General features: G+C 44.0%; 1 protein-coding gene across 2 annotated transcripts in view; it reads left to right on the top strand.

The window, feature by feature from the left end:
• RXRG (retinoid X receptor gamma) overlaps nt 1–25,240 on the top strand; it is a 44,388-nt gene that overhangs the window by 5,292 nt on the left and 13,856 nt on the right. The window contains exons 2-4 of one of the 2 annotated variants that reach the window (XM_005539844.4): nt 10,896–11,143; nt 19,855–19,999; nt 22,792–22,971. In XM_005539844.4, the coding sequence (XP_005539901.1) occupies nt 10,896–11,143; nt 19,855–19,999; nt 22,792–22,971 (573 nt within the window). Of the gene's footprint in view, nt 1–10,895; nt 11,144–14,872; nt 15,107–19,854; nt 20,000–22,791; nt 22,972–25,240 lie in introns of those variants that run through there. The other variant, XM_015444737.3, reaches the window with a different exon arrangement.

Here is a 25,240-nt window from a genome sequence, read left to right as displayed (position 1 = left end):
AGCCTAATCTTCTTCTCCCTCCTCTTTCCACAAAAGAGCCACTCAGACACCAGGGATTAGCTAATATGCATTTCTTATATTTGAATTATTATGAGCATTTTCAAAGGGACTTTCACATAAACATGTAGGCTGCACAATACCCTGAGATGGAATGGGAAGGTATTTTATACCTGTTTCACTGGTGCAAAGCTTTACATTTTAACAGATGTAGAAAACAAGATGTTAGACATTAAATTTCCAGTGAATGGGGAGCAGAGGGAAACTTTCTTCTGATGAGAAGGACACCTTCTCTGCTACAAAAGCCCTTTCTGGCTTCCTCAGTGGGGAAAATCAAGGAACATGTGGGTGAGTGGAGAGCGTGTAGAAGAGGCCCTCCTTCTGCCCCTGGAGGCTCAGCCCTCTCAGCCTCTCAGTGGGAATGTGAGAATGAAAGTATGCATTAGCAGATGGGTTGACGCTGCTGCATGCTTCATGCAACCCCAGTTCGGACCAGCTGGCTAGCCTTTGGAAGCCACACAGGGCAGTTCCACCTGGATTCATGCAGCCCCCAGAGAAGGGCTGATGAGCTGCTCAGGGTGGGACCTGGGGTTGCTTCTAGTACTTGAAGGAAGGGGGAAGGAGAGAGTGGCATCCCTGCCTCTCTCCCTCTCCTCCACCCCCCTCTTCCCCTCCCTCCCACTCCTCCCACCTCCCTTCACGCCCGCCTCCCTCCCCTAAAATCTGTAATGATGGAGGTAGTGAAAAGCAGGGAAAGATTGATAATCAGCCTCATTATTACCAGCATTATATATAATTATAGCAAAACCTCACTCATTTGGATCAATTGAGAGAAAAATCAGTCTAAATTCGTGACAAGTTGGCAGATTACTTTTAAATTACAATTTTATTACTTCTAAGTAACACATGTGAATAGTTTGTGTTTCAAGTACCACAAGCTAATGGTTACTCAGTGGGGATTTTAGAAAACCTGCTTTAAAAGATTCTTTTGTAATTAACACCCCGTTAATATGCTAATGTGCTCCTACCATGCTTTTTAAATTGCTTGAAAACGTATGTATCTTAAATAGGCTCAACACTTCTACCATCTTATTTGCTCAACAAACATTTATTATTATTATTTTGTGAATGAACAAACACAAACTAGCTTATACTGTGACCAATTTAGTCACCAGTCTCAATTAATTATGTTGTAAATTAATATGACCATGTTGGTTGCTTTTGTTTAGAAACCAGACTTTTAGAACTTGAAGAACCACCTCATTTTATAGAAGAGAGGTTGAGAGACTTGCCCAAGGGCACACAGGCAGAAACAGCAGGTCTTCTGGCTCCTGGGCCCAAGGTTATTCCATCTGCTACATAATGTCTTACATTCCCAAAACTCTTTATAAATATGTGCTATCTATTTCCATACCAATCACTGGGTTATCAGTCAAAAAAAATTCGTTGAGTGCCTATTCTGTGCCAAGCCCTGTGCTTAATCCCCATATAATGGGGAAAATAAAACTACCAACCTTAAAGTGGTACTGTAGTTATGAAATGAGTTGATACAAGTTAAGTATCCTTCATCCAAAACGCTTAACACCGGAAGTGTTTTGGATTTGGGAATTTCTTTTTATTTTGGAATGTTTGCATTATACTTCCCAATTGAGCATCTATAATCCAGAAATCTGAAATCCAAAATGCTCCAACGAGCATTTCCTTTGAGCATCATCCTGGTATTCAAAAAGTTCTGGATTGTGAAGCATTTCAGATTTTAGATGCTTGAATTAAGGATACTCAGTCAGAGCTGAGTCAATCTCAGCACTACAGATAGAGGGGCCTCCTCCTGGAGGCCACCGTCTATTTCATTCAAACTTCAAACTGACAGTGTAGTCTGTAAGGCAGAAATTATTCCCATTAGACAGATTAGGAAACTGAGGTTCAGAATGATAAAGTGGCCCTTTTGAGGGCTTGCTGCAAATTGTTATAGATCTAGAATTTGAGTCTAGTCTAGCAGAATTTCTGTGAACATTTCTGCATATAATTAATGACATTTTGCTTGCACACCACCTTTCCCAGCCAGCACCAAATTATAGACCTTGCTGGTACAGATGGATATTATGCCATCCCTAACAAATGAGAGGCTCCAGGGGATCCTGCTAACGAGGACCGGCTGGCTGTCCCTTTAAGCCAATTCCTTATACTGGTACACCGTGTACCAGTTAGTCCATGAAGGCAGATGTCAATGAGTGTTTGAAGCAGATGCCAATGAGGGTGCCCCCAGTTCTCCCCTCGTTCCTAAAGTCCTTGAACATCAATTATGTGCACACCCAGCTCTTGAGTCCATGACCTCTGTCCATTTCTCTCTCTGGATTTCTTGTTCAGATAGGCTCTCTCTATCTGAACGCGGCAATCTCTATAGATTGTCTTCTAAAGATGGCAGTCATCTTAAAATACAGCAAACTATATTCCTAGTCCCATGTTACCACTGGGTAATATGCAGAACATTATCTGTTCTCAGGTTCTAAATCCCTGAATTCTTTGAATCCATTCACTTAAACTCAGCTCTAAGAAAAATTTGCAGAAATAATTAATCTCCAAATGTTTTGAAGGCATCAGAGCTTGTTTATACATTCTGCCAGGGCAGGGAATGGGCTTCACGCTCTTGGTGTCTTACACAACCCATGTACAAGCAGATGGTTAGCCAGGTGTGCTGGCTGACTGACTGACTGGCATTCTCCATCAGTCTAGAATGTTCTTCCCCTCCTCTCCAACCTCTGCTCTCCGCATCGCTGGGGCTGTGCAAACACAGATACTGTGAGCCCTGAACCCTCCAGAAGGCTGCTTCCCCATGACACTAGTGACCAATAAAATGAAAAGGAGGAACAAAGGAGATGTTGAGTCACAGAAATGAAACCCAGGCAACCAGCCTAGAAGAAACACTTCAAAATACTCATTAAGCACTTTGTTTCCCATTCCTCTGACATCTTTTAAATGCTTTTTGAATTAAAGATGATAACAGGCCTCTCCACTTTTCAAGTTTGGATGTTAATTCTGAAATCCCAACAGGAGTTTGGGATTGACCTTTAACCTTGAAACTCTTGCTGTCCCCCACTTCTGCCCCCATCTGGTTACAGTAGCTGATAAAAGAGGGCAAGGAACTCCAGGTTGTTCCATTTGCATTTGAGGAAATGGGGGGGTCAGGACTTCTCAAAGTCACCGCCTGGGGCGAGGGTCTCCTGAAAATGATAGGAGTTGGAAGTCCCAGGTCATGGCTCCCTTTCTGTCTGACCTCATGAGTGCCTGCCCTGGGATGATTTGTGAAAACATAATTTTCTGAAAATGGTGCTCCCTCCAAGGCAGCATCCATGTCTTATTTTACTTTGTCAGCATCTCATAGTGTGCCATCTGACACTTTAAGAACAGGCGAATCTCCTCTAAGAAAAAGGTACATACCAAATTCTAGCTAAATTTAGTGCCATAGTCTCCAGATTTTCTGTAGAAAAGGGAACTAACTTTTATTATGTGTTTAGAATTTTCCAGGCTTGATTTTATTTAACCCTCACACTGTGGAAGGGTAACCCTTGTGGTTGGTAGCATTGAGCTATTTTACCAAAGGGTGGGAGGAGGACTCACTGTGGCTCAGCCCCCTCTACTCCCCTTCCTGCCACCCCAGGTGGCTCCAAGGGGACTCAGGGGAACCACAAACAGCCACAGGTCCTGGGCAAGCCGTACCTGCTTTCCCCAGTGTCCTTGCTTGTAACTGAGGGGTTGAACTCGATGATCTGCTGGCCCCTCTGTGTAGCTTTGACAGTCAATCCAGCTTGGTGACAGGGAAGCTGGAGGAAGAGCAGTGTGGTGCTAAGGTGTTGGGGATCACTACTAACTGAAGAGCAATCAGAAACGGTAATGGTAATAGAACCTCTCCAGAATGATCCCCTAGAGGTCTGCAAGCTTATTGGAATGCAGCCATATCTGTGTGCATTCGCTTACCCATTGACTGTGGCTGCTTTCACACTACAAAGGATATTGTGAGTAGTTGTCACAGAGACGGTACAGCCAGCAAGACTGAAATGTTTACTGTCTGACCCTTGAAAGAAAAAGTTTACCAACCTCTACTCCAGAATGCAAAATCAGGTTCCACATATTAAGATAAGTTGAGGTCCACTTGGAAAAATATTTTAATCCTTGTTTTATTAGCACCTTTGGGGACCCAGTCCCCTGCCCCCGACTCCTAGTCATTTTGTTCATTTGCTGCAATTATGTGTGTTCTAAAGGAAAAGAATGCATTATGATCCATAAGTAAGTTGTAAAGAGCATAGGGTAAGAAATGAGTATCTTATTTGTTCTTACACATAGTCCACCCATTTTGGGCTTATCTAGGCTTACCTTCCACTATCTCTCTTCTACCCTGGCAAATGGCAAGCACAGTGCAGGAGTTCAGCACAGCAGCCCCGGCACGAGACTGCCTGGATTTGGATCCTGGCCCTGCTTTTTACCAGCTAGGAGGTCTTGGCAGTTTGCTTAATCTCCCTGTGGCTCCACTTTCCTGTCAGTAAAATGGGGATGAGGATACTAATAGTACCTTATTTCCAAGGGCCCTTGAGAATATTAAACAAGATGATGCATGCCATACCCTTGGAAGGGTGCCTAATAAATATTAGCCACTCCAAGCTGAGTATCCCTTATTGGAAATGCTTGTGAATCAAAATATTTCAGATTTTGAATCTTTTTTTGATTTTGGGATATTTACATTATATACTTACTGGTTTTGCACTCCTAATCCAAAAATCCCAAATACTCCAATGAACGTTTCTTTTGAGAGTCATGTCAGTGCTGAAAAAGTTTTGGATTTTGAAACATTTTGGATTTGGGATTTCTAGATTAGAGATGCTCAACATGTATAAAGTGTTTAGAACCATGTCTGGCTTGTGGCAGTTGCTCAGTAAATATTAGTTATTGTTATTGTTACACAACAGAGGCGGTGACAGTCAGTTGTTGGTTGAAGTGCCTGTGCCTGGCAATCTCCTGCTGACCTTGCTCAGCAGCATGTCTGTGTTAAGAGTCAAGCCGGGAAAGGATATATGAGTAAATTTGCTACAGACAAAGAAAAATAAGCCACGTGTCTGAGAATCCTGTGATTGCTGGGCTTTCACACCATATCCCTCCCTTGGAGGAACAGAGGCAGGCTTTGGTGTGTGACACTTCCACCGTGGGAGAGATCAGAGTGGGACAGGGCCCCATGGTGCTCCTGTGACTTCATATGGAGACTCCTGACTCTGAAAAATGCCAAGTCTTTAGCTCTGTCCCTTTCCCCATGGGTGGGCATTAGCCATTATCAATGATTCATTACAAGTTTCCATTCCAACCTGAAGAGGGTTGCTAATGGGAGAGCAAACTCTCTACCCTTCCTGGCACAGCAGCAAAGGGGTGGAAACACCAAGACATTTGCTACCTTGTCTGGCCAGTCAGAAAAACTGCATGCTTGACATTTTGCTTTTATTGGCTGAGGATGAGGTTGCTAAGCAACTTCCTTACCTTGGTAAGAATTCTGTAGTTCTAAGTACCCTGGCTTTTGTGTCCCCTTTCTCAGTAAGTCTCTCTCTCTCTCTCTCTCTCTCTCTCTCTCTCTCTCACACACACACACACACACACACACAGACACACACACACACGCAATGCAATTCATTCTTTAGAGATTGGGGTTCTGGTAAACATCAGGGACATTGCTTTCTTATGCAAATAATTTCTGTTGATAAACTTTATACCTAGTTATATACATTAATTAACAAAAAATTAATGACTTCATAATCTCAGGAGCTCTCAGCAGTCCTCTGAGTTAGGCCTATTTGTCTCAATTTATGAATGAGGAAACTGCAGTTTATAGAGGTCATGTTCCTTGCTCAAATTTACATAGCTGGAAAGTGGCAGAACCTCAGCCTAGAACTCTTTGACTTCCGAGCTCTTGTCTCCTCCTTAGTCCTGCATCCCTGAAACCATATTGCCATCAATGAACATAGGGACTTTTGGAGTCATTGTAGAGTTATGCACTCTACAGATTCCCTTCTCAGTTTCGGCTCCTGGTGACATTCTTAGCACCTTTAATTGGAATGCCAAATGGTTTGAAGGCCTAACATGGTCCAGTTGATGGTGACAGGTACCCCTCAGCACCTGGTCCAGGCTCAGACCATTCCAGACCACCAACACCTGCACTTCTTTCTTTTCAGTGCCAATGAGCCAGGTCCTACCCAATGCTCATGAAACATTAGTGCTGGAAGGGATCTTACAGGTCACTGAGTGCCAGCTCCTTACTGGGGGAAATGAAACCCAGGAGGATGCAATGCTATTCTTGGGTATGTTACCAGGAGAGAAGAAAACCTTTTGAGGAACTCCACTAGCGCTTTTTCATTAGATAAATTATTTTGTAAATAAAATCATCGCCTGAGCAAAGAGAATGAACTCTGCAGCCTACAGACTTGGTGCATTTTCCAGGCATCTGGTATAGGTGGCTGGAAGATCAAGAGGGCACAGGGGAAGGCAGGGAGCAAGGTTGATGGGATGCCAGGGCCAGGGGTCACGTCACAGAGTGAATTGGGCTGAGAGACTGAATCAGGCCATTTGTGCTGTTGAAGATACCTCAGACTAGGTAATTTATAAATAATAGGAATTTATTGCTCACAGTTCTGGAGACTTGGAAGTTCAGGATCAAGATGCGAGTGGGTTCGTGTCTGGTGAGGGCCACTCTCTGCTTCCAAAGATGGTGCCTCACATGATGGAAGGGATGGAAAAATGGACAAATGGTGCATCCTCTGATGCAGAAGAGATGAAAGGGCCAGGCAGTTCACTGAAGTCCTGTCTTATAAGGGCATTAATCCCATTTGTGAGGGTGGAGCCCTCATGGCCTACTTACCTCCAAAAGGCCCCACCTGTTACTACTCTCTTATGGTTTAAATTCCAACACAAAGTTTGGAAGGACACATACATTTAAATCATTGCAAGGACCAAAAGGGAGCATTAGGGAAAACCTTCACTTCAGATTTGGACTAGACTTATCCTAGGCTGAGGGCTAGACAGAGTCTACCCTCGATCAATTTGCAATAAACACCACTCATCCTTCAAACAGGAGCCTGCCTACTTGCAGCTGGTGCTGAAGGGAAACCTGTCAGTTTTCTGCCTAGTTCATAGCTTAACCAGAAGGCTCTCGGTGGGGAAGGAAAAGAAATAAGATATAATCAGGTATCTGGAAAACTTGTGGTGCTTATTGGTATTAGCTATAGTTTCCATGGGGCTGTGGGGGAAAAAAAAAAAGGAATGAGAGAGGCTGACAAAGACATCACAGACAGGTATGCATTAGTGTCTATTTGGGAGAATAGATGAATTTTCCATTGAGGAACACTTTTGTCATAAAAGTTATTGTTTTCCAACTTGTCTAAAAGCAAAGCTATTTATTTCTAAGAACTACTGGGCCATTGTGAGAGGCAAAGAACTAAAATGCATTTGTCTAAGATGTATTTGCCTTTTAAAATTCCATTTTACTTTTTAAAATGTAGTTATAAAATAGCCCACCTCTTCTGGGTCATTGACTCAACAGAAATAAATCACATTTTAAAGGCCATTGATAGCCAAACTTTAACTCATTATTTCATTGTATCTCAACAATGTACCATTCTCACCACTGTGCCGAGTAGTCAAGTTGCCTTACTTCTTTTTAATAATGAGAACAACAAAAATGTACTTTAAATTTCAAATCACTTTCACATCATTATCTCATTTTATTTTTGAAACAACTCATGAGTTCTTCAAAGTCCATATTTGTATATTTTTGTGCAGGTTGATGTTTCTTAAACATCATTCCTTTGCATACTATTTTCATGATATTTTATATATCCTCTGTACTTAGACTTTTTCTTAAATCAATTTACTGTTTTTAAGAAAGCTTAAATAGTTATCTTTAGGAAGATAATTTTATAACAAAAAATGAGAGCTCAGTCTCTCCCGATAAACAACAGGAAACAGAAAACATAAATATAAAACTATTAATTTTCTTTTAAGTTTGCTGACATACCACTTAAAATGTCCTTTGTCACTGGTGGCAGAGGGACCACACCCTGGAACTCTTGAATTGATGAGTGTGAAGCAAACTCTTGCTCTTGCCTGTCCCCTCAGTCTAGGCCTGATGTCAGGCTTTGGTTCTTGACCCTGGGGATAAAGAAATAGAAGGCGCAGTCTCTCTCAGATCTGTTTAAAGCAGAATAAAAAGGAAAGTTGCAGGGTGCTCTGGTCTGTTTTTGGCAAGCCTAAGCAAGAAGGGAAAGTCAATTTCCTTCAGATAGCTTGGTCATGGGGGAAGGACAGCTGTCTTCCCAGTGGAGTTCATGGCTCCTCACCCATTGAGTCAAGGCTGGCTCCTAACTCACCTGTCACACTTTATCTTAGTAACAGACTCAAGGTATACATTGGCTCGTTAAATGTCACAGCCCCCAGGGCCGCAGAAGAGTCTAAAACTGCTCTTTCCAATGAGTGGCCATCTGAAAAGAGTCTCTTGGTTTTCTTGGCTTTGAGTTCTTGAGTGCTGCCCTCTTTTCTCTCCTTCAGATGAACTTTCAGCTTGAGATCACTTCATAATTGAGTCATCTTGTACTCTTGGTGAAGATGGCTCTCCAATCATCTTTGCTGTCCTTGACAATAAACACAGAGGAGAGCGTGGGTTTCAGATTGGCAATTTGAATTGAGGCTTTGCAACTAACTACCTGGGCAGTGCCAGGTAATCTGATAGAGATGGAGAGACAAAACTGGACATGGTTTTTTCCTTTTTGTTTAGTGGGAAAGACAGGGAAATAAACAAATATGGCGATATAGTATAACAAATGCTAAGATACGAGTAAGGACAGACAGTTTTAGGAAACAAAAAAGGGCAGCAAACCAGACCAGGAACACCAGGAAAAGCTTCCTGGAGGAGGTGGCACTTGAGTTAGACCTTGAAGGTTGAATAAGAGCTTCTAGACAGTGGAGGCAGAGGTAAGTCACCCTGGAACGGGGAATGGTATGGGGTTACATGGAGCCTAAGTTTTCTCATCTGCAAAAGGCTAAAATGATCTTCATATGCTTATTGTCAGGATAACGTTATGGAAATTGCCTGATGCTATTGAGGACAAATAATAAATATCTGAGTTATTCATTTTAACCACTTTGCCACTCCCCTGCGGGCCTGCAGCATGTATTTCCTCCTTGATTGTGGTACTTAGGACATGGGGTGTTGGGACTTACCTGTTTATGAGGCAATCGTCCCTGATAGACCAAAGCTCCATAGGTAGAACGAGGGTCACAGCTTCCTTGGAGTAACTTTCTTCTATAAGTAGCCCTTAACTAAGCTAGCAGAAGCTCCTAGAGAAACTGCAGGTTGACATTTTTTCCAGTGGGATATTTATGTTTAAGAATGGTTTCACAGTTATATTTCTGACACTTCCTGCTCTCCTCCAGAATTTGAAGGAAGCCGGTTTTTCCCAGCATCCTACTCCTAACACTACACTTAGCACCCAGTGATGTTGCCCAAAGGCTTAGGACAATGCCTTGCACGTAGTAGGCACTCAAGAAGTATTTGTTGAATGAATAGTGAGCCACATAAAGTTAGGCATATGACTTCCTCCACTCCTTATCACATCTGCTTGGCAAGGTGTCTGACCCACAGCAGCCATCTGAGAATGGGGTAGCTTCTCCAGCAGGCCGTGCTTACTGAGCACTTAATCCTCTCCCTTTCTATCCATGTGGACAGCATGGGTGCCATGGATGTGCCGTGTGCCACTACTGTGCACATGGCTTCCTCGCATCTGTTCTTGCATGCTGGCTGCACAGGGATCTAATGATGTGATCCACGGTGGGCTGCACTGTGGTGTTTTCTAGTCTCTGCTTTGCTGCCGCAGATCCTAAAGTTTATAGCTCCTCTCTTCTGGAAAGAATGTTCCATGCGGGGCTCCCAAGATGACAGGAGGGCACTCTCCTGTTTCATCTCAAGTTTGCTACTGACTACAGGGGAATGTGGGTTCAGTTTATTGGAAGAAAGTGGTACTGATGATCTCCTCACCCAGACCCTGTTCTACAGACACTTTTGGTTGCAGCATTCTATTCTTGGAGGCAGAAATGGTCTCAGCAGTCCGGTCTGCACTTGCCTTCCTGTGTTTCCTGGGCCTCTGTGGTCATAAAGCCATGCCTAGCCATTCCAAATCTTCTCCCCTGAGTGCTAATTAACCCTGTGCTATAGAGAAAGACAGGACAAGAACATCATGTACATAAAGCTTCAATAGATATAGGAAACTAGGGGTATGACAACAGCCACTGCCTTCCCCATCATTATTATGCAATGTGACCCCTGACGTCAACGACTGTGTGCTCTTCGGCTCTGAATCCCTAGCACCTGGCACCCTAATAAATGTTTGTTGCATGTACATGAATGAATCTCAGCCCTGCCCCAATTCTCAGAGCAATATGAGTTCTAGGCAGGGAATTCTGGAGCAGCCTGGGAACCTACTTGCTCTCCCCATCTGAAGTTTGGTATAGACTCACCTTCCCTGGCTGGCTGGCCCAGGCCACAGTCACTCAGGCCAGGAGCTTGTGGACTGTGCCCCTTGTTGCACTGGCTGTGGATCCAGCATCACCCAGAATGGATTCCAAGCTGGGCCCCAGAGAACATCCATGCTTATTTCTGTCCTAGGCCAGGCCCTCTCCCCTCTGTGTCCCTCGCTTGTCTTTATACCACCAGGGTAGTGTAGGTGAGAGCACCTAGGGCTCACAGATGTGTAGGTGTGGCTAAAAAGAGGGGCAAGATACAGGAAAGAAAGGTGGGGCTGAGCTTCTGTCCCCCAGGGCCCATTTCGTTGCCCCCCAACCTCCCACCACCTATATTCTTCTTCTCCTTGCAGGCTCCCCTGGCCACACTGGCTCTACATCCATGAGCCCGTCAGCAGCCTTGTCCACAGGGAAGCCAATGGACAGCCACCCCAGCTACACGGACACCCCAGTGAGTGCCCCACGGACTCTGAGTGCAGTGGGGACCCCCCTCAATGCCCTGGGCTCTCCGTATCGAGTCATCACCTCTGCCATGGGCCCACCCTCAGGAGCACTGGCAGCACCTCCAGGAATCAACCTGGTTGCCCCACCCAGCTCTCAGGTAGGTGTTCTTCCTCTCCAAGGCCTTTCCAGCCATCTTACATGGTCTCACCCAGGCTGCTCCTGGAGCAGAACCAGCACTCAGCAGGTGCATAATGTGTGCTTGGCGAAGGGGTTGGATGGTCTCTGCAGACGTCCTTCAGGCAGGGCCTTCATTGCATGTGTCCTCAGGCTGAGCGGTCCTGAAGAACTGACAACTCCTCATGGTCCAGGGGACTGTGACCAAAAGGGAGCCTGCCTTGTGGTTTTAGTAGTTCAGCCCTGGCTGTGATTTCAACATCTCTCAGGGTTGTTTGTGTCATCAGCAGAGTGGACCTCTTTCATTCTTCTCAATTCAATCTTGAGTCACTGAAGTGCCATGTGCTCTTGTTAAAGGCAATGCAGAAATGATCAGGATATGGCCATTGCTTTTCAGGAGCTTACAACAGAGAGGAGAAATAGACAGGTATGGCAGTGGATAAATTGAGAACAAGGCAGACTGCATTACATGCTGTCTCTGAGACTATGGGAAGTCGGGAAGGAAACTTTACCTTAATTTCGAGTACCTTCTGCTATGATGGAGGAGAAGAGGTATTTGCATGGTACATGGTAGGTTGCTACTCTGCAGAGCCTATAGGATGACCAGATGTCTTTACTTCCTTCTAGCAATACCACACTAAGGTCATCATCCTTCCCCTCTTGTAATGGTTGGCTATTGCTGCAATAATGCTGCATAACAAAAAATTCCCAAACACTTATCTTCTCACTCATATGTCTACCTTAGACTAGGACAGATGGCTCTGCTTCAGATGGTGAGTGAGTGGGCTCAGCTATAGCCCACTCAGGTTTCAGTAGGAGCAGCAGCTACCTGGGGCATGCTTTTCTCATGGTGTGTCATAGAAATGTGAAAGTCCAAACCCAACCCAGAAAGCACAGTGAAGTCTCTGCTCAAATCATGCCCACTGATATTCCATCAGCGTAAGAAAACCAAATGACTGATTCAGGCCAGGGACGGTGGCTCATGCCTGTAATTCCAGCACTTTGAGAGGCCGAGGTGGGTGGATCACGAGGTCAGGAGGTCAAGACCAACCTGGCTAATAAAGTATTTTGTATTCTAAAAATACAAAAAATTAGCCGGGCATGGTGGCAGACGCCTGTAATCCCAGCTACTCGGGAGGCTGAGGCAGGGGAATAGCTTGAACCTGGGAGGCGGAGGTTGCAGTGAGCCGAGATCGTGCCACTGCACCACTGCACTTCAGCCTGGGCAACAGAGTGAGACTCCATTTCAAAAGAACAAAACCAAGCAAAACAAAATATGACAGATTCCAACATTGATGGGACAAGGAAGAAGGCTGTGTCTATACTACTGGGAGGTACTGCAGAGACACGATGCAAAGAATATGAAGAATGAAAAGGAGTGAAGTATTAAGAACAATAATCCCATCTGCCATACCTTCTTCTCTTCCTGTATAATAGCCAGGGTTCCTGCTGCCCCAACTACCAGCACACCTAGAGGCAGAACTGGCAGGTCCTTTACGTGTCAACTTGACTGTGCCATAGGATGCCCTCATATTTGGTTAAACATTGTTCTGGGTGTTTCTGAGAGGGTGCTTTTGGATGAGATGAACATTTAAATAGGTAGACTGAGTAAAGGAGTTTGCCTTCTCTAATGTGAGTGGGCATCATCCAATTAGTTGAAGATCTGAATAGAACAAAAAAGCTCACCCTCCTCTGAGTAAGAGAGAACTTTCCTGCCTATGACCTTTGAACTGTGACATCATTTTTTTCCTGTCTCTGAACTTGAACTGAAGCATTTGCTCTTCCTGGGTCTCAAGCCTGCTGGCCTTTGGAGTGTGCCATGAGCTTTTTTGGGTCTCCAGCTTGCTGACTCACCCTGTGGATCTTGGGACTTATCAGCCTCCAAAATCATGTGAGACAATTGCTTATAATGAAATTTAAAATACATACACACACACACACACACACACACACACACGCCTCCTATAGATTCTGTTTCTTTGGAGATCACTGACTAACGCAGTCCCAAAGCCTCCTTCGAATATGGTTTTGAAGAGGAGGCAGGGCTCCTTTTATGTCAGCATTTTCTGCTACTCCAGAGAGAACTTCAGTAACCACACCTGGAGTCTCCTCTGAGATACCTCATATTCTAGGCGTCTGAAAGCAAATTCTTGTGGAGTTATGGCATAGAGCCAGTAAGGACTTCAAAAATGTATTGCTCCATGGATGAGATAATTAGGAAACTGCCTTAGAGATAAGCTAGTGTAGGGATTCCAGGAGCTGGGGCCAGTCAGGTAACACAGGTGAGTGAATGAGGGGTGTGTAAGTCAATGGGGCGGGTGTGGACTGTGGAGAACTGCCCTGCTCCCTCAAAGCTGTTCAAATTCACAGACTTTTAATGCATTCTTCAGGCCAAATAAACTACGTACTTGGGTCTAATTTGGCCAGTCATCTTCACCCCAGTTTCTAATCTTATGGTTCTCACCTTTAGGACATTTTTCAGAGTACACATTTCTCCCTCATCCCATATTTTGGCCCTTGTGCAGGTAACAAAAGCCCCACAGGGATCCTAACTGCCCCACTCCTGCTCAAATGAGGATCACTCATTCTGTCCAAACCCTTTATTCCACAAATGAAGTAGCAAGACTTGGGGAGCCCAAGTGACTTGTCCGGCCTCACACAGCCAGTCAAAAACAGAGCCAAAATGAGAACCTGTCCCCTGGCCTGCAACCCTGTGTTCACGATCCTGCATTTTCCTAATGCTGTGATATATGCTGACTTGCACAGTGACCCCAAGATCTTCCTGTTGGCTGCCAAGGATTAAAAGATGGATAATCAGTGCTCCCGGGGAATCTTGTGGGAGAGGTGGCCACATTATGCAGACCCATTGCACTTCGGTGCTGCCTGTGTGCTGTCATAGACGCAGGGGCAGACCTGAAAGGAGCAAAGAGAAGGACCTATAAACTGCTCAATATATATTCCTTGACCCCAGTGAGAGTATAAAACTGCTCGGAGGAGTGGGGGTGAAGAAGCAGTGGGGGTTTACATGTATTTATACCACCCACAGCCACCGTAATCAGCAGGGCCATTGATACCCTATGCTTCAGAATGTATGAGGTTTGTTTATTCCCTTTCTTTCCTGTGAACAGAGTCCAGGAAGGCGAGTAAAATCTGGTAGTTAGAGACAGAAAGTACATTGAAGTTTTGGGATGAAAGTACAGTTTTGCAAAGGGCATTGACATTCATCCCAATAACTATTTATGTGGACCTACTGTGCATCAGGTACTAATTGATATTGTCCTAGGTTTTAGGGATAAGCATGGAATAAGGTGGCCAAGGTCTTTACTCTCATGGCAACTACAAAATAGCAGGCAGGACACACAAAATCCTAAGGAATAAACAAGATAGTTTCAAATAAAAATCATAATATCTAAAAAGAAATAAAATAGGGTGAGGTGGTAGACAGATCCTGTGGGTAGGAATCGGGCAAGGCACCATCCCTCTGAGGCCACTTTTAGCCACCACACTCAAGTTTGATTGGGCCAGTCAATTCATCTTCAGAGCTGTGTGAGTAGCAGGGCCGCTATTCCTGGACCATATGTCTGTACAGAGGGATTGGGGTTGAAAGGTCAGATGGAAGCTTTGGTCCTGGCCAACTGGGCTGTGTGCAGAGGCCAAGGCCAAGTTTGGCTGTGGGGAGCTATATTAAGCTTGCTAAGTGCTGGGGAATCTCAGCAGCCTGAGACCCTGAGCAGTGTTCTGGGCTTGGACTCCGGAACCACACTGCAGCAAAGCTTTGCCCAGTTAACGAGATGACACTGGACAAAAGGCCCTGGTGTTAGCTACAGTGAGCTGGACTCTGGATTGTCTGGGTAGATTATTCCTATGCATCCTGCCTTCCTCACCCAGGACTGGTCTGAGAGGGATTCATGATGGAAGCATGTTTGTTCTGTGACCTGGGTCTCGCGTAAGTACGATTTGGGGGTGCAGGGAGGAGGAACTGTCTAGGGGTGGGAGCAGAAGGCAGGGCCAGTGTCCTACTCTGTGCTCTGTCATTTCGTTGTTTGTGCTTCTGTTTTTGCAGTTGTTGGATTTTTTGAGCTTAAGGAGTAAAGAGATCGGAACTGGTACGATGAAGGCAGAAATTGTGTAATCTTTTGCAAACCACTTTAACTTGTTTCTGTTTCAGTTTCCTTTTCTTTATCGTGGAGTGACAAATACTTGCCCTGATTACCCTACAGGGATCTTTTTAGGCCTGTCAAAGAAGATGTGGATTTAAAAATCACTTCTCCACATGTGCAGTGCTCTATAGCCGTAAGTTGGTATTATTAGGATTATTCCCAGGTGATAGTATTATATACTTAGGTCATTCAGGTGTCCGGTGTTTCTGAAAGGTTCTAGAGAAGTTCATTTCAACAAGCATTTATTGAACCAGGCCCAGTACTGGGCATTGGAGATACCAAAAATGTGTATGAGATTCAATCCCTGCCCTGGGGAGCATCTAAGTGGAGTGATGCAGTTTCTAAAGACATCAATATATAATTGGGAAGATATTGATGTACTTTTTAGATAATGTGATATAGGAAACATTTTTCTGAGTGTGTTTGCATGCGTGTGTGTATGTGTTTGATACTGCATCTTTGTCAGCATGATGTCTGCTGGCTGGACTCCAGAACGGGCCTCACAGATCTTTGCGATACTCCTGTCTTTTTCTCCCTTCCTGAACTCTGCAGCCTGACCTGGGCTCTATCACTGCTAATTTCTGCTTAGGTATTCATTGATAACTGAATTATTATCCTCTTAAGTCTGTTTGCATTTTTATAGAAAATAAATAAAAATTGCAAATGTTAGAGCTGGAATAGACCTTAAAGTTCATCTCATCTGATGATTTAAAAAAATTAAGTCATCAAGTCTTCTTCGGATGAAAGCATATTTGGAAGCCCAATATACACATAAGATAAAAACAGATCTGGTTGAGCCAGGGACAAAAGACTTGAAGCCCCCCAGCGACACACACACTTACCTAGAAATGGGGAAATAGAGTCTTTGCTAAGTGAAGTGACCTGATTAGGAAGTGGCAGGTTTAGGCCAAACCCATGTTGGAGGTTCAGGCTTATTACTCCTCATGATGAAGGCCCTAACTAAATTAAGGCTGTGCGACTATAAGGGTTCTGCTCCCTGTAACAGGAGCGCCTGCCTGCAGCCTAACCTTTGGTGGAAGGATTTGGGCTGAACACAACTCAGAAATGCAGGACTCAATGTTCAAGGATGGCTCCAGAAGCATGCAGAATGAATTGGTTCCTGGCTGAGTCTGCAAAAGGGAAGACAATCCGGCAGACAAGTATGTTTCTTTTCTGTTCTCAGGGAGCAGCCGGCTTGCGTGCAGGAGCAGATAGGAGTTGCCTGGTGAATCCCAGCTCTAAAGTGCTTATTTCAGTAGACTGTTTCTAATGGAACAAGACAGCCGGGATTGGGGGACTTGGGGACCAGGCAGCTAATGGGTTTATGCTCTGATGGCTGCCTTTGATCTCATCTGCCATTGCTCTGAGCCCAAAACAAACCCCAAGCCAGCCAGAGAGATGGGCAGAGAAAATATCAACCCACCTGTCTCACTGCCCCCCCTGCCACTATCCACTCATGAAGAGGAGGAGTGTTGGAGAGGGACTGCTGGCTCAGACTGGGGAGAAAGTGCCCCAAAGCAAGTCTGCTCCTTCAGGGGCTCCTGGCCAAGGAGGTGGGGAAGGATGCTGCTAGGGAAGGTGAGGATTGAGGATCGCCTGTCACCCAAGGCAGACAATGTGGTGAATGGGGAATGATGATCTAGGATCCAGGATCCTGGGGTTCTGGCTCCAAGCAGTCAGACCTGGTAAGGTACCTAACCTGGTATCTGGGAAGGTGCAATAGCCTCGGATGTCTCCTTCAATCTTTCCTCATGCTCTACCTCTTTTACTATATTATTGAGATAGTTTCATGTAATTATTTCTCTGCTCCAACTCTCTAGTGGCTGCTTATTGCTTCCCAAACTAAATCCATTCTCCTAGCCAGACAATTCAGCTTCTAGGCTCTGTCATAGCCCACTTCTCAGCATTATCTCCCATCTATCCACTGGACATGTTTGCTCCACAAACACCTGGGATTCCCTCTAGGCCGCTGCTCTCAAAGCCTTCTGCCCATCACTAGCTCATCCAAATCCTATCCATTCTTGAAGGCTGTCACATCCCAGCTCAAATGCCACTTCCTTCATAAAGCCTTCCCTGATCTCAACAGCGTGTGATCTTTCCTTCTTAAATGATCCAAACTGACTTTTAATCTCATTAATGGCCAGTTCCTTGAGGCAGTGCCTGCATCTCACTCCGTTTTGGATCTCCATATTGTTCCTGAATAAACAAATGAATAAACCCACTTTAAGGCTCATGTGCTTATCTGTAAATAGGAAGACCTCTTAGGGTTGTTGTGAGGATTAACATAATTAATCAGCAGTGAGCAAGCTTTCCACAGATGGTAGCAATGGCAATCATTACGCTCTGTGGTTGCTGCAGGCTGGTGGTTATGGAACTGGCCCTGCTGGAGTTGGGGGTAGGAGGAGAAGGAAGGGTGAGGTCCCCTTGAGCCTCAGGTGATAGATCTTCCTTATTCCCATGACTTTTCTTGTCCATCTGAGGACTTGGGGACAGAGCCATGGTCAGCTAGAGGGCTCTCTCTGTGGGCTCATCTGACCTAAAGTTCTTCCATTTCATGAGTCAGATCCAAGTGCTAATCTCTGTTTCTTTGAGGCACTTGAGGAAAGTTATTGCCTAGAAGTCATGCTACAGCAGTGGTTCTTAACCCTGGATGCACATTAATGTCATCTGGTGAAATTAAGAAATGCCAGAGCCGGCCATGTGCGGTGGCTCTCCCCTGTAATCCCAGCACTTTGGAAGGCCAAGGCGGGCAGATTGCCTGAAGTCAGGAGTTCGAGACCAGTCTGGCCAACATGGTGAAACCCTGTCTCTACTAAAAATACAAGAAAAATTAGCCAGGTGTGGTGGCAGGCACCTGTAATCCCAGTTACTTGGGAGGCTGAGGCAGAGGAATTGCTTGAACCAGGGAGGTGGAGTTTGCAGTGAGCCGAGATGGCGCCACTGTACTCCAACCTGGGCAACAGAGTGAAACTCTGTCTCAAAAAAAGGAAAAAAATAAATAAATAAATAAAGAAAAAGAAAGAAATGCCAGAGGCAAGGCCCTACCTCTCAGACTCATGGAATCAGAATCTCAAGACATGGGGTCCATGTTTTTTTCAAAGCCCCCAGGATTGAAAACAAGTGTGCTACATGAAAACAAAGCAAAATGCTGGTTACAAGCTCCACATGTCTTCTCATAGCCTTGTATAAAAAAAGGGGCGGTGCAAGAAGAGAGAGAATTCTTCTATCACTTATGTGTTGTCATTTATTGTGCAAATTAAGTTTAAAAAATTAATAGTCATGTTGATTTCAAAACAAAGCACCAAAGGCTGTGTCTTTTATTTTTTGTATCCCTCATAACGTTAACTGAGAGCCTCTGTTTGCCTCCTGCGCTCACTAAATATTTGCTTAGTGAATTGAAAAAGCTAGTGAATTTAGAAGGAACCTAGCTTAGGCTCTATTGTAGTTTCTGTTTTATTGAACCTTTTTTCTGTCCCAAAGGCCTTGAATAGAGAGGAAAATCGTACTTTGATTCAGTTTGAGAATTATTGTCACTCTGGTTAGGCAATATGATTCAAAATTCAGACAAACTATGGAAAGTCAGTGGTTCCTAACCCCTAAACGTTTACCTCTATTGGACACTTACACACATGCATATCCTGCGCCACCTTCATTTGGACTTGCTTGTAAGTGTTCTTATTTTTTTGGTGCATGTTCTGACTCCTTGATGACATTGTACATTTTTGAGGAATGAGAGATATACCTTCTGGGTTTCTATCACTGATGGGATGACTGGCTCAAATTTATTCAACTTGCTTTCTTTGGTGAATACAAGACACTTAGCTGCAGTTTCTTAGGAATCTTCCCAAGAACACTGGGAGCTACAGGGATGGTGGTGGGGAACTGATATTCACTTAAAATAAGGGATGTATTTGAGTTAGCATCTTCAGTGTGCTTGCAGAGATGACCACTACACATGTCCTTTTTCATTTTACTGTGAACTCCTTCTGGGTGTGTATTTTTCTTTGCCTTTGTACTCCAGAGCCTGGCACAGTGTCTGGCATGCTGAGTGCCCAGGGAATGTCTGTTGATTGACTAATGAATGAATTTGCGTTGTTTTGCTTGGCTCTCTTAGAGTGTAAGTCTTTAGCCTGAAGGCCATAGCTCCTCTTGCAGCATGGCTGAATAGGCAGTCAATAGCTGATAAAAATTTAAAAATACACAGTTGACATTGTCCTGGGTGTGTAATTTGGCATGGATTTCTAGCTCAAATAAAACATATAAGTAAAATGAATGAAAGCAGAGAGACTCTAATGGAGATGTGTTGTGATTTTTGGTTTAGGTTTTGGCTTCTAGAAATAATTTTGTTCCTCCTATGGCACTTTTACCCCTCCCTTAAGTTCATCTCACAGATAGCCAGTTTCAAATACTCTGTACTTGGAAACTGTTTCTTGAAATAGAACTTGTTTTTTCTTGAGTGTGCCCTCGTTGCCTTAGGCCTTGGGGATTGAGTTTACTCTGGCTCTGTGCTTTACAGTATTTTTTTCTCTTGCAGCTAAATGTGGTCAACAGCGTCAGCAGTTCAGAGGACATCAAGCCCTTACCAGGGCTTCCTGGGATTGGAAACATGAACTACCCATCCACCAGCCCCGGATCTCTGGTTAAACACATCTGTGCCATCTGTGGAGACAGATCCTCAGGTACATGCAGAAGCAGACAGCCCCCGAAAAGTGCCACAGAAAAGGGGTTGCTCACTGCCTGCCTGGATACTTTGTACCCAATGAAAGGAAAATGGCCCTTTAGGATGGGCTAACTGGGGACCCGCCTGTACATTTCTGTCACTGGGTTCATAGGTTGCCGTTCTGATGAATTTAAAGTATGGCTTTATTTTTTGAGGATGAGATTTACAGGAAGCATTTCAGAAACCCTTCTCTGGAGTCACACTATTACACATGTATCTGCGCGACAGAAGCTGTTGTGATTATCAAGTATTTCTGCCGGGTGTGGTGGCTCACACCTATAATCTCAGTGCTTTGGTGTAGTCCCAGCTACTTGGGAGGCTGAGGTGGGAGGATGGCTTGAGCCTGGGAAGTCAAGCCTGCAGTGAGCCGTGATCACGCTACTCCAGCCTGGGCCACAGAATGAGACCTCGTCTGAAAAAAAAAAAAAAAAAAAAAAAAAAAGGTATTAAGAAAAATCCCTCCCAAATAAGCAATTGTAAAAATAATGTCCTAATGTAGAGGATTTGAACAAACTAGAAAACTCTAAAGAAAAAGTAAAAAAATTACCCATAAAGTCCCCAAGAAAGATAAACCCTTTAATATTTTAGCATATCTCCTGCTATAACATTCTAGGTTTTCAATATGTTTTTATAGGCAGGAATAAATGTGTTTTCACCAACTTATCTTTGATTCTCTTCTCCTTTTCTCAGTTATTTCTTTCCTTGCTTCTTTCCTCTCCATTCTTCCTGCTCCATATTTCCGTCCCCACCAATTTTGAACACATCTGAATCTCTGATTTGATTATTTGAAGAATAATAAGAGGAGGAGGTTATTTTCTTTTCTATAGCTGTCCATGATGGCTAACTGAATATTTCCTTATCCTCTTAAGGTCACCAAAGTCACTACAGAATGTCACTCCGTTGGAAGTTCCAGGCACCTAGAACTTACCTAGCTGAATGACTGATGTTTTCTTGCTCTCAGAAAATACTTCCCAAATCATGCAGACTTGGCCATTGCCATAACAGCACACCAGCCACAGTCCGACAGAGTGTTTACTCTGCTATGCTTATTCTAGTTGAAAGTCTATGAGGTTCATTTAAATATTGAAAAGCCATAGGAGTGACTATGTCACACAGTTGAAAAATTGGTCCCATATTTCTCTAAGACAAATATTTCAGAGCTGAGAGCACTGGGTTTTCTGGGCCCAAGATAAAATGCCGTATTTATCATTACTGTGAGTTCAGCATTGTGAAAAGCCGGCCTGTAGTATGGTCAACTAATGAGGCACAGATTGGCTTTTCTTCAGGCAGGCTATCTCTAACCATCATTTCATCTTAGAGTGGCTTCCTCTGAACTGTAAGCTCCTGAGGTGCTGGAAACCTAAGTAAAACAGAATTAGAAAGTCATGTCACTTCTGCAGCTCAGTGAGATCACATTACATTCAAGAATCAGACATAAATATGTTTTGAATGATTTGTTTCCTTATATTTTTGAAGTTCCGTAATTTCAATCAATCAAGCATAATGCCTGGTGCATAGTATTGAGAAGACTTTTACCTAGAAAAAGGATTGTGATTGATTCATGATGCCTGTGTGAGGATGGGCTTGGTGGCCCTCCTGACACAAATTAGCTGCCCCTGCTTGGGGTAATTGAAAACCGCATGTGTGGAGCAGGTAATAAGGGCAGTAAAACGCATGTGTGGAGCAGGTAATAAGGGCAGTAAAATACGCAACAAATTAGTCTGGATTAAGCAAAATCATCTTTTTTTTTTTTTTTGGAGACAGGGTCTCGCTCTGTCACTCAGGCTGGAGTGCAGGGGCATGATCTTGGCTCACTGTAACCTCCGCCTCCCGGGTTGAAGTGATTCTCATACCTCAGCCTCTGGAGTAGCTGAGACCACAGGCATGCGCCACCATGGCAGGCTAATTTTTGTGTATATATATATATATGTGTGTGTGTATGTGTGTGTGTGTATATATATATATGTATATACACACATACATACATACACACACACACACACATATATAAAAATATTTTTTTTTTGATAGAGATGAGGTTTTACCATGTTAGCCAGGCTGGTCTCAAAACTCCTGACCTCAAGTGATCTGCCTGTCTTGGCCTCCCAAAGTCTGGGATTACAGGCATGAGCCACCATGCCTGGCTGCAAAATCAGCTTCTATCAGATCTTTGTGTCATAGCTTGGTTGTCACATGATGAAATAAAGATCAAATAGCAATTAATTTCCTCAACAGGCAATAGCACTTAAAAATTCATAACTCAGAATTCTGTTCATAGTTTATGGTAAAGGATAATAAATTTAAATGGGTTTCCTAAGAACTTGGGTCTCAATTATAGGAAATATTAGTTAAGCTGGGATTCTTTTCCTGCTAGGTAATATGTGACAAGCATATATATTTTTATTTATTATTTACACTAATATTTTGAATGGAAGCAGAACATTTGCTTAACTAAACCCAAGAGTTACCTTCATAAAATAAATGTAAAGAAAGCCTTAGCTTTAGGAATTTTCTAATAATTCTATCTGGAATTAGCAATGCAGAGGAAAGAGACAAGGAAAGGTGTATTTGCTCTGTCTGAGTTTAGTTCCTGTGATTAAGCCTGCATTCTCTGCTAGTTATTATTTGCTTTCTGTCCCAGTGCCCAAGTGATGTGCCTGTTTCTCTGGGGAAGAACCAAGAGGTTCTTTTGAATGAAAGATCCAAATAAACACAAGAACAATCTATGGAATGTTCTTTTCTTGTAACCAGGAAAGCACTATGGGGTGTACAGTTGTGAAGGCTGCAAAGGGTTCTTCAAGAGGACGATAAGGAAGGATCTCATCTACACGTGTCGGGATAATAAAGACTGCCTCATTGACAAGCGCCAGCGCAACCGCTGCCAGTACTGTCGCTATCAGAAGTGCCTTGTCATGGGCATGAAGAGGGAAGGTGAGACACATTCAATTCTAATACTCGTCTCTGGAGAGAGGCATTTCCTAGGGCAAGGGGACATTCAACCATAATACACGAGAAGTCATGGTGCCCAAAGTCATCCTAATTTCCCCTTCAAACTTCTTCCCCACAGGGCTCTCAAGAGAAGTCTGATTGGGGGTTAGGATAACTTTGGGTACCATGACTTCTCGTGTATTGCAATTGAATGTGCCTTGTCCTAGGAGATGTGTCTCTCCAGAGAAGAGAGGGCAAGAGGCGTCTTCCTCCTCCACTTTACCCATCCTCTTCTGGAGCCCAGATGGTGATCCCCAAACTGGACCATCTCCTTTTTTCTTCCAATAACCAGGCAGCAAGTCTCAGAGCCAAGGTTTCAGGGTCCTCATGCTCTGTTCTACCGATGGATCGTCAGACTGACCTTCAGGGTGGAGGTGATTTTTCTCCCTTAATCCTAGGTCTCTCTCTAGGGAAAACTGCAGGTTTGATTTCACTCACTGAGCTTTTTTTACCCGGGTCTTCTATCAATCCTTTGATATTGGTATATTCCATCATCTTTTGGCATTACTGGCATTACACAGGTTTGATAGGCCTGGCCTTCCCATTCAGAGAGACCACCATTGTGTGTTGAAAACATCACATCTTTTAATTTTTAGTGTGGTTTAGCTGGGTATTCTAGTATCAGAGAAAATACCTCAGAAGGTGCTTTCTGTTCCATTAGTAGATGGAAAAGTGTTTCCATTAAGTAGCACAGATAAATTGAAGTGGGCAGTTAATTAACTAGCGAGCTCAAGCAGGGACATGGGGATAGTGGTGAATTTAATAGATTTTAGAGTAAGAAGGTCCTGCCTTTCTTTAGGAAATAAGAACAAGGAGTTCAGTCAGTTAGGCCCAGCATGCTCCTCATTCTTGAGGAACTTCTTTTCTGTGAGGAGAGGGCATCTTACTGAAAGGGTCAGTGAAGAGGGGTTCTTTGTGTCCCTGCTAAAATGAATGTCACCCACAAGCAAACAAATTATTGGAATCTTAACATGTCAAAATGCTAGAGGTGGCCTTACAGGGTGACCTAATCAACTGTAACCATCCGCCAGATGAGAAAACAGGCTCAGAGAGGTGAACGGAGTTTTCTGAGGTGCCAAAGGCAGGCAACGAATTGACCCCAGGTCTCTGACTCTCAGATCGGTGCTAGTCTGTGTCTCCTTCCCTACCAGGTTGTGAAGGAACTGAGGACAGCCCTCGCCGTGACATCTAACGGCAACCTCAAAAGTGAGAGACCCAAATCTTAGCTCCTGATAATCTGCCTCACACCCCAGCCTGTTCCTCACACAGTCTTCCCCTTTCAGGAAATGGCCACTTATTTTCCAGTTGCTCAGAACAAAAACCATTGACTCCCCTCTTTTTTTCACACACCACATGTAGTGGGTGAGGAAATCTTGTCTCTTCCTCAAAATATGTCCAGAATCTTTCCATGTCTCACTACTTTTACCACTAAACCCTCAATCCAAGCTACCCATATCTTTTGCAGTGATCTACATAGCATCCTAAGACATCTCCCTCTTTCCACCTCCTACAGTCTCTTCTTAGCACAGTAACCAGAGCGAGGCTTTGAACAAGTAGATTGGGTCAAGGTATTCCTTCACCAAAATCCTCCAGTGTCTTTCCTTCTCACCCAGACAAAAAGGCAAAAATCTCTGTCACGACTTAAGGTTGTATGTGGTCTGGATGCCTTGTTGTCTCCCAGCCTCAGCTATCCTGGTCTTTTTGGTGCTCCTCAAATATTTCAGAGATGTGCCCACCTCAGGGCCTTTGCACTTGCCGTCTGTCTAGAATGATTTTTTTTTTTTTTCAAGTATCTGCATGGCTCACTTCTTCTCATCCTTTGGATCTTTACTCAATTCTCACTTTCTTGGTAAAGCCTTGCCTGGCTATACCATCTAAAATTGCACCAGCCACCGCCAACCCTTCCTTGTGTCTTTTACACACCACTTATCACTATCTAACACTTGTACTTACCTTGTTTACTGTCTGTATCCACGAAGGTGGGGGCTTTGTCTGATTTTTTCTCCCCCGCTGCTTTATCACCAGTAATCAATACACTGTAGCCATTTAATAAATTGTTGAATGAACAGTTTAAACTGAATGCTGAAATCAGAAGTTTTAGAAGTGCAGGAGCTCCTAAAAATGACTCATTCATTTATTCATTGAGTATTAGCTGAGTGCCTACTCTGTGCTTACGTCATACTTGCTGTGGCAGTGGGATCAATGATGTTAC

Source organism: Macaca fascicularis, chromosome 1 (assembly GCF_037993035.2).
Source record: "Macaca fascicularis isolate 582-1 chromosome 1, T2T-MFA8v1.1".
Classification (NCBI taxonomy): Eukaryota; Metazoa; Chordata; class Mammalia; order Primates; family Cercopithecidae; genus Macaca; species Macaca fascicularis.
The sequence above is the reverse complement of the archived record's forward strand: the minus strand, read 5'-3'. Positions and strand labels throughout refer to the sequence as shown.